This window comes from Balaenoptera physalus, assembly GCF_965194825.1.
Source record: "Balaenoptera physalus genome assembly, chromosome: 19".
Lineage (NCBI taxonomy): Eukaryota > Metazoa > Chordata > Mammalia > Artiodactyla > Balaenopteridae > Balaenoptera > Balaenoptera physalus.
The window spans coordinates 54,245,335-54,258,065 of record NC_138900.1 but is presented as its reverse complement, the minus strand read 5'-3'; the positions used below and the strand labels follow the sequence as shown (position 1 = coordinate 54,258,065).

Genomic DNA, 12,731 nt, shown 5'->3' with positions numbered 1-12,731 from the left:
AAGGAAGAACAAGACTCAAGGATAATATTAGAGATAGAGCCATGAGTGTTGGAGGAGGTGAAGTGGTGGGGGCGAAAGCCCATCCACGTTTGTTTGAAATTTTATTCTCTATGCCTTAGCATTTCTGATAGCAACTGGTTTGAATTTTTCCTGAGTTTCACTGTTGAAATTAACTTCCGTAAATACTTTTTGGACATAGGCATGGCATCAATCACGAGCTATACATTTGGTCAAACACAAAGACATAGTTGAAATTAAAGCTGGCTTTCCCTCTGATAGTATATACTCATTCTCCCCAAAAGATTATGCCCACTGCACAAGTAGGATATTGAAACACTACTTTTACTGCTGTTTCTTTATTTGTACCTGCTCTCCTATCTTATCTTTAAACATGCCTGGACCATTCTGATTGTTGGTACATACGTGTCAGCTGAAGAATCAGGACAGATGAAACCGTGGATGAGTAGTCTCCTCTTGCTTTTTTAAACTAGTGGTATCTATACCATGAGGCAAAATGAAGTTTTTAGGCAGGAAAGGCTTTTCTTTTCTCACTTTTTAAAGATGGCACAGTGGCAATCTGGTGATTAAAGCTCATTGTCTGAATGATAAAGTTTCTGGTCCACTGTGTCCTATCACTGTCACAGCTCCTTCTGATTCAATTAGGGACAGCACACTGGGGGATTTCTGCCTGGTTTCCCTAGACCTAAGACTTTTTTATTTTTATCACATACTAACTTGGTTTTAAACAAAGCTTTGAAGCTTCCCAGGGCTAATCTTTAATGAAAATGGAGAGGCAAATAAAAAAGGCTGAAATAAATTCCAATGAAAGCAGCAAAAGAGCTAATTCAGGGAGGATGGAAGAAGATAAAATTGCAAATGGAATTAAAGGAATCAAGGATAGATTCAGTAAAAAGAAATATTCAAAATTTAACAGTGATGAGATTAATTAAAACAGTTTGGTTTTCCATTTTATTAATTTTCTCCACTGCCTGAAGTATCATTTTAAAAAGCAGTAGATTAAAGATACCAACAAGAAATCACTATTAAATTATATGGTTAGCAGGGATTGAGAATGCTACTAAAACTGAAAATATAAAAGCCATTATATCTAAGCACTCTTTTTCCCCATTCTTCATATTTTCTGAAAGTACCTTTTCACTGAAGAAAAAAAAAAAAGGCCACATTGATCCCAATCCAAAAGAGATTATTTTTAGAAACCCTATGAAAAGTGATCAATCTAGTTAGGGTTATGAAAAGAAATAAAGACATGTAGATTAGTTTTGAGAGAATAGTGAAGAATGATGTATTTGGTCTTTAAAATCCAGGAGTTTAGCTACTGATAAATTATAACTGGGATAAGATTAACTGAGGATGGACAATGTTGTGTTCCACATAGCTCAGCTCCAGTTCTTTAAATGAAAAAGGGAGCATTGTACACTGGACCCAAGTTATAATAAATTTGACACTGAGTGAGTTAGAAACTTACCACAAAAGTCACAGAATTTTCATAACTAAGTTTCATGTTCCCCCAAATTATACAGATAGCGTAGAGATAGTGATTTTTCTTACAAACCTATACTTTTCTCGGTCTTCCTCTTCCTGGGTAGCAAATATCTTCCACTGGAAATGGGCAATGATGTTACTGCGGTTGTGAATAGTTAGAGTTCGCTGATTGGCCAGAGATAGGTAAGTTTTCTCAAGGATCAAGGAATTCTTGTCCAGCCTTATATTCATGTCCATGGCAGCTCCATACAGAGATATAAACACATCTTCACCTAGAAATTAACAAAATATAAATACACTTTGAGATTTATTCTAGAACTATGCTACTAGGCTATTTTTCCCCCAAGGTGACACTAGGGAATATAAGCATTAGACATTTCATACTTCCCCCCCCCGCATCAGTCAGAGATCAGACATGATCAGAAACCTGAAATGTTATGTTTGGTACAGTTATAGAGAAAAACTATCTTGCTTGGTTACTGTAAAAAATACATAAAATATGAATTGTCGTGGTGAGTGCTACCAGTCTTTTTCTTCTTTGTAGTAGTTTAAAATCCGACAACCTGACCATGAGGGCACCTGAGTTGTAGAATTATAACCATTAGCCTCATCTTTATTGTAAGCATGAGCTGGATTTCTTAAATTAACTGCACCCAGTACATCTGGGAAGAGCTGCTCAGCATGAGAGAATCTAAGTCCAAACAAAGCGGATCAGGAAGGAAGGATTAATAACTTCATTAACAGAAAACCGAATATTTAAAAGGAACCACATCCCTAGGGAGGGCGGGAGGGAGATGCTAGAGGGAGGGGATATAGGGATATATGCATAGATAAAGCTGATTCACTTTGTTATACAGCAGAAACTAACAAAACATTGTAAAGCAATTATATTCTAATAAAGATGTTAAAAATAATAATAATAAATGACAGTTTGAACTCAAAGAAAAAAAAGAGGGAACCACATCCCTACACAACAGCAATTAAAACAAAACAACACTATCTCTGGATAGTGGTTACATAGAAAGAAAAACATAGAAAGACAAAAGTTATGTTTAAATTTTTAAATTTTTTAATGTTAAGAACACCTTTATTCAGCATAGTAATTTAAGTCCTTGACTTCATTCAGGATGCACCAATTGCCTTGATTCTAGGTATATAAATGAGGCCCCTGGGACTTCCAAGAAGACACAAAGCTACAAACTATATTCTATCTGATCTCTGCAATGTCACAGCAGGTGCCTCAGTCTGATGTCAGAGTAGAAAAAGGAAATACTTAAATATCATCAATGTTCTGTTGATCTGTGCTGCTACCATTTTAATCAGAACCAGAAAGCCTAATCACTTGGACTTTATTTTTTAGCAAAAATTTCTGCTATATTCATGACTATATGAATTGAGCACCACTTAGTAAATTGATAACTCTTTATACAGTACAAATGTTTTCTAGGCCCAATCACTTTGAACACAGCAAAATCTTCCCCAAAGTTTAAATAAAAAGTAAGTATCTAGGGGACTTCCCTGGTGGCGCAGTGGTTAAGAATCCACCTGCCAATGCAGAGGACATGGGTTCAAGTCCTGGTCTGGGAAGATCCCTCATGCCACGGAGCAACTAAGCCCGTGCACCACAACTACTGAGCCTGAGCTCTAGAGCCTGCGAGCCACAACTACTGAACCCATGTGCCACAACTACTGAAGCCCGTGTGCCTAGAGCCTGTGCTCCGCAACAAGAGAAGCCACCGCAATGAGAAGCCTGCACACCACAATGAAGAGTAGCCCCCGTTTGCCGCAACTAGAGAAAGCCCGTGCCCAGCAACGAAAACCCAATGCAGCCAATAAATAAATAAATAAATATATATATATATATATATTTTAAAAGTATCTAGGCATTTTAAATTTTTATTAAAAAATATGTACATGAAGTAAAAACTTTAAGTACTATAAGAGCATATACCATGAAAAGAAAACATCTTCCTCTCCTTCACTCAATCCGAGGGCTTCCTTTTAGAGGTAAGACTTGTTAATATTTTCATGTACTTCCTTCCCAAATAAAGGTATGCACTCTTGTCAAGTTTTAAGCTTTTTGATGAGTTAAATTTAACAGTCTGATGAGTGAAAACTTGCTGCTTTAATTTGCATATTCTTAATTATAGATGATGTTAAACATTTTTTCATGTATTAATTGATTTTATACACACACACACGTGTGTGTGTTATATCGTTCTTTGATCATTCATCAAAGAAGCTATTATTCTTGTGGGGTCAAGAGAGATAGAAATCAAAGCCCTAAGCCTACCAAAGGGGGAGGTTAAGGCAAAAAAAGGGATGTCCCCACAATAAGCTGATCCTCAAAGGACTGTGCCCTCAAAATGAGGGTAAATGGGAAGTAGACTAGCCCTAGTTCAGAGTTAAATATTATGCTGGCATTACCTAAGTCTTTCAGAGAACTTTAAGCCTTGAATTTGGTGGTCATGGACTAGTTTTGCCTTCAGAAACCTGGAAGAAGGAACCCACTTCTCTTTGGAGTAAGGTACCTGCATCCAAAGTTTCAAATTGTTCAACATTTTTTTAAAAAAGCCAAACATAACCAGGCTTGCAAAGAAACAAAACTCCATATGTTAGAACCTGCACATACAAGCAAAACAGAAGCAGACCCACAAAGAATCTCATACTAGAACCAACTATGCTTAGTAGTTTAAAGAAACAAAGGATGCACTTGAAGCTCTATCCAAGGAATAGGAAATTTTAAAAAGATCTAGAAAATCTGAAAAAGAGCTACACTCTAGGCTCTAATAGAAATAAAATAAAACAACCTAAATTTTTGAAAACTCTAAGAATATACTCAATAAGATAATGTTATCAATTTTCTGAAAAAATAGTGAAATGGTTCAGAAAATACAAAAGGCAATATGAAGAATTAAAAATAAATGGAAATGCAAAATGAATGGGTAAAAGATGAGGCAGATTAAGTGAGAAGGTGTAGAAGTGTTTAATTGAAAGCTCAGAAGAAAAGGAAAGAAATAATGAAGCAAAGACAGTATTTCAAGAGACGATGGTTAAGAGTTTTCTAGGATTGATTAAAGACATCAGTTTACAATTCAAAAAGTGCAATGAACATCAACTGGGATAAATTAAAAGAAATTCATACATAAATATATTGCAGTGAAACTAAAGAAAATCAAAGACAAAGAGAAAATACTAAAAGCAGCCAGAGGGAAAAAGATTATCTTCAGAGGACCCATGGTTAGAATTACAGCTAACTTTTCAACTGAAATAATGGAAACTAAAAAAAACAATAGGATGGCTTTTTCAATATGATGAAGGGGGAAACAATGCCAACAAAGAATTCTACAGTTTTTCAGCACTTTTTGGTCTACAAATGTCTTTGTTTTGTCTTCACTTTTAAAGGATATTTTCAATGGGTAAAGGATTCTGAATTAGCCTTTTTTCTTTTCAGCACTTGCATAATGCCATTTTATTATCATCTGGCTTCCATAATTTCAGCTGAAAAGTTTGCGATCAGTATTATTAGTGTTCCTTTTAAGGTAATGTGTCTTTCTTTCTGTAGCTACTTTTATGATCTTCCCTTTGCTTTGGTTTTCAGTAGTATTTGTATCACTAAGGGTTTGCTGAGCTTTGTTTAATTAAATGGATTTGTTAATTAATGGATTTGTTAATCCATTAAACCATGGATTAATGTCATTCATCATTTTTGGAAAATTCTCAGCCATTATCTCTTAAATATCTTTTTACCCCATTCTTTACCCTATTTCTAAGACTCAAATTACATGTATGCTGACCTTTTGACTGTGTCCCACATGGCTTTTTCTGTTTTGTTTCTCCCTACCGCATCTCGCCCCCATTCTTCTTTGTTTCTCTCTGTGCTTCAGTTTGGGTATTTCCTGTTGATATGTCTTCAGGTTCACTAATCCTGTCTTCTGCTCTATCTATTCTACTGGTAAACTAACATGATTATTTTTTAATTTCCAATACGGTATTTTCAGTATAACATTGTTATCAAAACCTGACAAAGATAAAACAAATAGGCCAAGATATAGGCCGATTACACTTATAGATATTAATGTAAAATCCTAAATAAAAAATTAGCAATCATAATTCATGAGCACATTAAAAGAGACTTCACAATCAAGTGAACATTATTTCAGGAATGTGAAGATGGCTCACTATTAGAAACCCTATTGATATAGAATATATCTAAAAAGAAAAATTATATGATCCTCTCCATTGATGCTGAAAAGGAATTTGACAAAATTCAAAATATATTTTTTATTTAAAAACTCACTAAAATAGGAACTGAAAGAATTAAAACATAGTGTAAGTAATTAAGACAGTATAAAGAGACAGATCAATGGAATAGAATAAAAAGTCAAAAAAGACCCAAATACACATTGGAATTCATTATATTATAAAGGCAGCATCTTGAATCATTGGTGTATTGACAAACTTTGTTTTTTAAAAAAGTGCTATTGGAACAACTTGGTAACCACACGGAAAAACATACCTCACATTTAACATCAGATAAAGCCAAGTGAATAAAATATTTAAATGTTCAATATGAAACTGCAAAAGTAGAAGAGTACACAGAAAAACTTCTTCATTGTTTTCAGGGGAAAGTTTTCTAACTGTGGCTCAAAATCCAGATCCCTCCTAAAAAATTAAGAAATTTGATTACATAAAAATGAAAAAAGAAATTCTGCATGGCACAAAAAGTCATAAGCAAAAACAAAAGAAAACTAGGCAAAATACTTAATTCATATCTTAGACAAGGAGACTAAATCACCCATTATATAAATAGCTCATAGAAATCAGTAAGACAATCCAATAGAAGAATGGGATAGAGTTGCAAAAAAAGAAATATAAAGGCCCCCTATATGTATTAAAAGATGCTCAATTTGAGCATCAACTCATAATAAAAGAAATACAACTAAAGATGTATTTATATACCATTTCTCCCCATCAGACTGTAAAACAAAAGTTTTAGATCGTAATTTATAGTCAAGACTGTGGGGAGAAGGCACTCTTATACACCCTGTGGGAATGCAAAATGGTACTATTCTTCCCCAGTCCATGGAGTGAATTTGGTGGCACAGATCTAAATATCTATCAAAATTATAAAACTATCCTATGGCCCACTTCTAGGAATTTATCCTGTAGATAAGTCAGAACAAGATGAAGGGTATTCATTACAGCACTGTTCTTAATAACAATAGAGTGGAAAAGGCCAGAGCACTCGTCAAGAGAAGGCTGGTTACATAATCTGTGCTACACCTAAAAGCAGAATACTGTGCAGGTATAAAAAAGTACCCAGTAAATGGAAAGATCCCCAATATATATGATTAAGTGTAAAAAGCAAGGTTTAGAACAATTTACATAGTATGTTATTTTTGTGTAAGGTGAGAAAGTAAGAATATGCATTCATGTTTGCATCTATTTGTATAAAGCACTGGAAAGATATACAAGAAAGCAATAAAATGAAAGAAGGGTCAGGTGAATGAGGTAGGATGGAAATAGCACCTTTCAATATATACCTTTAAAATATTGCTTTAATTTTTGACCATATGATTACATTACTCATCTAAAACTTTAATGTTAAAAGGACTACAGGGTATCCAGAAAACATGTAAAGGTGCTAGATAGCACTAGTAATGAGAGAAATGAAATAAATAAAAATAGAATAAAATACCATTTCATAACCATCAGATTAACCAATATCAAAGCGTTTGACAATGCTGTTTTGGCAGTATATTGGCAAGCACGTAGAAAAACAAGAATTTTCATATACTACTGATGGAAATACAGATTGGTACAACCACTTGACCAATCAATTTAGTATCCAGTAAAACTCAAGATACATTTGCCTTATAACTCAGCAATTTCACTTCTAGCTATTTATCCCTAAGGACAATCTCACACAGCTACACAGGACATATACAAAGACACTCATTGCAGCATTGTTTGTAATTGCAAAAAACTAGGAACATCCTAATATTTAATAGGAGAATAGATAAATTACAGTATTTTCACATGCTGGAGCATGTCGCATTAGTTAAAATGAATCACAGCTATATATCCACGTGTTAAAATCCTTAAAACATAATGTTGAATGAAAAAGTCAAGATGGGAAATGGTATATACAGTATAATACCATTTATGTGAAGTTTAAAACTACTCAAGACAATGGTATGTATTGTTTATGGATAAGTAAATATGTAGGAATGGCATTAAAATGCACCCAATACAGCTCCCCTGAGGATTAAGACATGGGAGTTAAATCAGGAAAGAATAACAAAGCGACTCCAAATCTATAATCAATTTAGTTATCCATAAAATAAAACATCTGAAAGAAATGTATATAGCAAAATGTTGAGATGTGTTAAAATACAATGGTTGTTGATTACCTTATTTCTGTGCTTTTGCACGTATTTGAAATATTTCATTGTTTAAAAAACTAATCAAGGAATTGGATTCAAGGGCTTACTTATTTCATACAAATCTAGGGGTCAGAGAGACTAATGTCATCAATTTGAGTTGCTCACTGCAAAACGTTCCTTCCCAGAAACATAACAAGAGCCACTGTCTTCTTTTCAAGAAGCATTTAATATTGATTTTTTCACTACTATCTTCCAAAAGTCATCAGGTCACAAAGTGAAGGAAGCAATAACTCTTGTCTTCCCCCATAGCTGTTGAAGAACTTGCTTTTCACACCCACTTTCATGAAGACAACCTTAAATAGGGTCCCTCTCCCCCGCTACTTAGACGACTGATAGGATGGAAAGGGTATTATGCCTGCGAGAATGGATGAAGTTGCTGTGCCTCATCGTTAGTATTTTTTGTGCCCTTGAAGTGCCAGTTACTACTATAGTTTCTTTTCAGTTTCTGAGGTTGAATCCTGCAGTCCCCGTAGATGAGGTTAGCCACAGTCATTTATTATGTTTTAGTAAAGACACATTTTGTGGAAAGTCTCATTACTTCTTGCCAATTTTGCTACTATCAGTCAAGCAAAAACAAATACGAACAAAACTAATTTTACCCAAAAAATGTGAAGCTAGCTATATACACAATACATTTCATACTGTGGTTCCAGTTATTTTCAGACAACGGAGGACACAGTAAATAAAATATATGAGTAGAGCCATAGATTCTCTAGGGAACTAGCAAGTTGATGTAAAGAGTGTTTCTCATCTCCTGGTCACAGCAGGGTCAAATTCACCACTCAAGTGAATTGCTGAATCCAACTTCTTTGGAACTGCTCCTTCTCTAAAGCGTTCAGGAAACAAATTAAGCAACTTGACTGGGCTTAGCCAGCACACCAGTGGCAATGCCAAAATCAGTATTCTTAATCTGCACAGAAAGCAGTTTAGGATTATAGAAAGCATGCTGGCCTCAGAGGGGGCCAAAGACCTGTACTTCAGTGTATAGTCATTTAAGCCTCTGGGCCTCAGTTTACTCACCTCTAAAATGAAGGGAGTTACAGAGATGGGCTCTAATGTCCCTTTAAGTACTAACACCTAACAACTTGAGAGTCTTCACTTGTTATGTAATTTTCAAAAACATTCCACCTCCCTAAACAATCTCTGACCATCAATATATCCTAACTTCTGCCATTCCCTATCCTAAACTGTTAAATACGAGACAAAGAAAAGAAAACTAGGTCAAGGAATATTTGCATTGGCTCTAAAGCCATTTTTAAAACATTTGGGTCTTTTACAACAACTATCTTTTGCTAGATTTTGTAACTATAATGGCACATGTTTATAATTCATTATGATAATCGCACAATTGACACAAAGCTCATACAGGTAAATTTGCATAGGTATATTCAGATACATATTATTTAACAGTTTCAACTGCAAGATATCACATCATGCTCAATTACTATATTTTGGTACTTGCTTATTAGCCTTTAGGAGGAAAAAAAGAATTTCTTCACGGTTTATTAGAGTAAAATATATAATTAACCATAAAGCTGCTCTGTGAAGTACTAATATTATGATTGCTTGTATATTTAATAATAATACATCATCACACCTTTGGGGAAAAGAGCCTATTTGCCAACTTCTGATCCCTGAATTGAAATATCTCCCCTTCAGTAAGAGACCTAATACTTTAAAAAAAATACTGAATAGTGCATTAGCTCTATTTCCTAATTATACCAGTAGTTAATGTCTCCTCTAAGTGACAGCAACTTCACCTGGTATTAAAGAAAAAACACTGCTATGCTCCTACTAGTGCTCATTCAAGTAACCAAAATTTCAGTAAGTGTCTTTTTTTTTTTTTTTTTTTATAAGTTCATTTATTTATTTTTGGCTGCATTGGGTCCTCGTTGCTGTGTGTGGGCTCCTCACTGTGGTGGCCTCTCCCGTTGCGGAGCACGGGCTTCAGTAGTTGTTGCACGCCAGCTCAGTCACTCCGTGGCATGTGGGATCCTCCCAGACCAGGGCTCGAACCCACGTCCCCTGCATTGGCAGGCGAACTCTTAACCACTGTACCACCAGGGAAGCCCAGTAAGTGTCTTTTTAAAAAGCCTATTCTAAATGCTAATATTTCCTTGAACTCTTAGATTATATAAAGTTTCTCAATACCCGGTTGAAAAGTGTAAAACTTAAGCAACTAACCATTTATTTGTCTCCTAATAGTCAATATTTTCACCTCTCAGTTTTAATGAAATGACAGAACTAATTTACTCATTGTTCTGATTTTGTTTTAGTTTGGTTTTTGTTTTGTTTCATTGTTATCAAGGTAGCCTTGAGAAATTGTATTCTCAATCTCTTCTGGACGGATTAGTTTGTAAAACGTACCAAATTACTTCAGCTCTTTCTCTGAAAGTTTTAGACTATAATAAAAAGGTAACTAAATCATTCCTGGGGTAAAATCGATTGCTTGAATAAGCTTGATTTTACTACAGAAGGGCGTACAGGGGAGGAAAGGAGGGGAGAGTTCTGGTTTAGGAAAATGCTAATGAGTAAAGTATCAGATATTGGTGAAATTTACACTTGACCTCCTTAATTACTAGAGCACTGGATCAAACTCTGGTTGTCAAGAAAGCAAAATCTCCCAGCTGCATTTAATCAAGAATATATCCAGTGGAGGACCAGCAATGGCAGGGCATAAACACAACTGTTAGAAAGGTGATTGAGTGCTTCCTGCTGAGGAGTATCAATGTTCCTCCTTCTGGAACATTGAAGAAGTATAAAGAAAAACCGTTGCTAAATTTCCCTCCTCAAATCAATTCATACTTCAAACAGCTGCAGAAAGTTCAGTGAGACGCTTATTTAGTGAAATGAGAAGCCAATGGTCAAGGCTGCTTGGAAAAGCTCTGTGATTAACTGTGTTTAGGTAGTCATTACTGTTTTTCACTAATGAAAGGTTATAGATCCTGGTCACTGATAAGGCACAATAAAGATGAAAGAATATCCTTATGAGCAGTTCATTTCATGTAAGGAAAATTGCTGCAAGACAGTTTACCTCTGTCTGCAATCTTTAGAAAATGATTTTATTCATAAATCAAATTTGACACCAGCACCTCAGGGTATGGAAATCAACTTTTCCATGCATTATTAAATTTTAATACAAAAATACTCATTTCCTTTAGCACAGGACTATAAATGTAAGTATGGGTGTCAATCCAAATATTTCCATAAATGTAAAATCCAGATTGAGGGCCACTAGGAGAATGTAGCTACATTTCAAAGTCAACAGATTAAGGGGGTAAAAATGCACATGTAGTAATACAAGAGATTAGGGAGATGATCCACTATATAGGAACAAGCACTACACGTGAGTTGAGAGTCTGAGTGTGGGGGTTTTTTTTGTGTTTTTTTTTTTAATTTATTTTTTTGGCTACGTTGGGTCTTCGTTGCTGTGCACGGGCTTTCTCTAGTTGTAGCAAGCAGGGGGTACTCTTCGTTGTGGTGCACGGGCTTCTCATTGCAGTGGCTTCTCTTGTTGCACAGCACGGGCTCTAGGTGTGCGGGCTTCAGTAGTTGTGGCACGCCAGCTCTAGAGCGCAGGCTCAGTAGTTGTGGCGCATGGGCTTGGCTGTTCCACGGCATGTGGGATCTTTCTGGACCAGGGATCAAACCCGTATCCCCTGCATTGGCAGGCAGATTCTTAACCACTGCGCCACCAGGGAAGTCCCTGAGTATGGGTTCTAACTGTGCTTCTGACTAGTTATAGGAGTCATGGGCAAGTCACTTAATTTCTTAGGGCTTCAGTTTTACACATGCAAACAAATCTAAGGACTAGATTATCACTGAAGTCTTCTCTCAAGTTTTGATTCTATTGATCCATGGGCAATCTAAGCCTGTTGGTCTCAAAACTCAACCAAGTAAAATATTTTGACATTATACCCCCAACAATATATAAGCTTCTTTGTTTATAAATTATACCCATATACTAGAATAGTCACATGTCAATTGTATTAAAAATACAACCCAAAATATTAAAAAAGGATGAGATAATAAACAATATTTTAAAGATAATTTATTTGATATATTTACCAATTTACCAACAATTAATTATTTTAGTGAGAGCTAAAACATTGACTAAGCTTCATTCTTTTTTAAACTCCTGATTTAAAATGTTGTGATTAAGTCATCTGAAAAAGGTAATTCTAAGGCCACAACTTTTTCCAATACTTCATTTTAGGGGCTGACATAAACAAAAAATGATACCTCACAAAGACATGGAGATCCAGATGGAAGAAATATATCACTGACTGAGTTTATTAACACTCATTTTTTTCCACTTTCATCCACTAGTAACACTAATAACACAAAGGGCTTTGTTGAAATTCAGCTAATAATTTTCCCATAAAGGTAACAGTTACTTCACAGTCAAACAGAAAATTCAAACTCAAATATATCAGAAATTGCATTCAACATAAAAGGACTGAAGAGTACTATTAAAAGACAAAGATTCTCAGACTGGATTAAAAAACAACCTGGTGATACTTCCAAGTGTCACACTTTAAATATGAGGACACCGAAAAGTTGAAAGAAAAAGGATGAACAGAATATACTACGTACACACTAATCAAAAGAAAGCTGCTGTACTAAACAAATATCAGATCAGTCTTTGATGTCAGAAATCTTATAAATGATTGAGAATCATTTCATAATGATAAAATAGCTAATTCAACAGTAAGTTATAACAAACCTAAATGTATACACACCAAGCATATAGCCTCAAAACATATAAAATGAAAACTG

General features: G+C 35.0%; 1 protein-coding gene and 1 long non-coding RNA gene across 3 annotated transcripts in view; one reads left to right on the top strand and one right to left on the bottom strand.

Annotated features, from left to right (window-relative positions):
• LOC309649354 overlaps window positions 1-12,731 on the top strand; it is a 460,714-nt gene that overhangs the window by 212,220 nt on the left and 235,763 nt on the right. The gene's annotated exons all lie outside the window — the stretch shown is intronic.
• Window positions 1-12,731, bottom strand: part of HYDIN (HYDIN axonemal central pair apparatus protein) — a 443,025-nt gene that overhangs the window by 293,854 nt on the left and 136,440 nt on the right. For both annotated transcript variants that reach the window (XM_082438963.1, XM_082438964.1), the window contains exon 9: window positions 1,574-1,775. In XM_082438963.1, coding sequence (XP_082295089.1) covers window positions 1,574-1,775 — 202 coding nt within the window. The remainder of the gene's footprint in view (window positions 1-1,573; window positions 1,776-12,731) is intronic.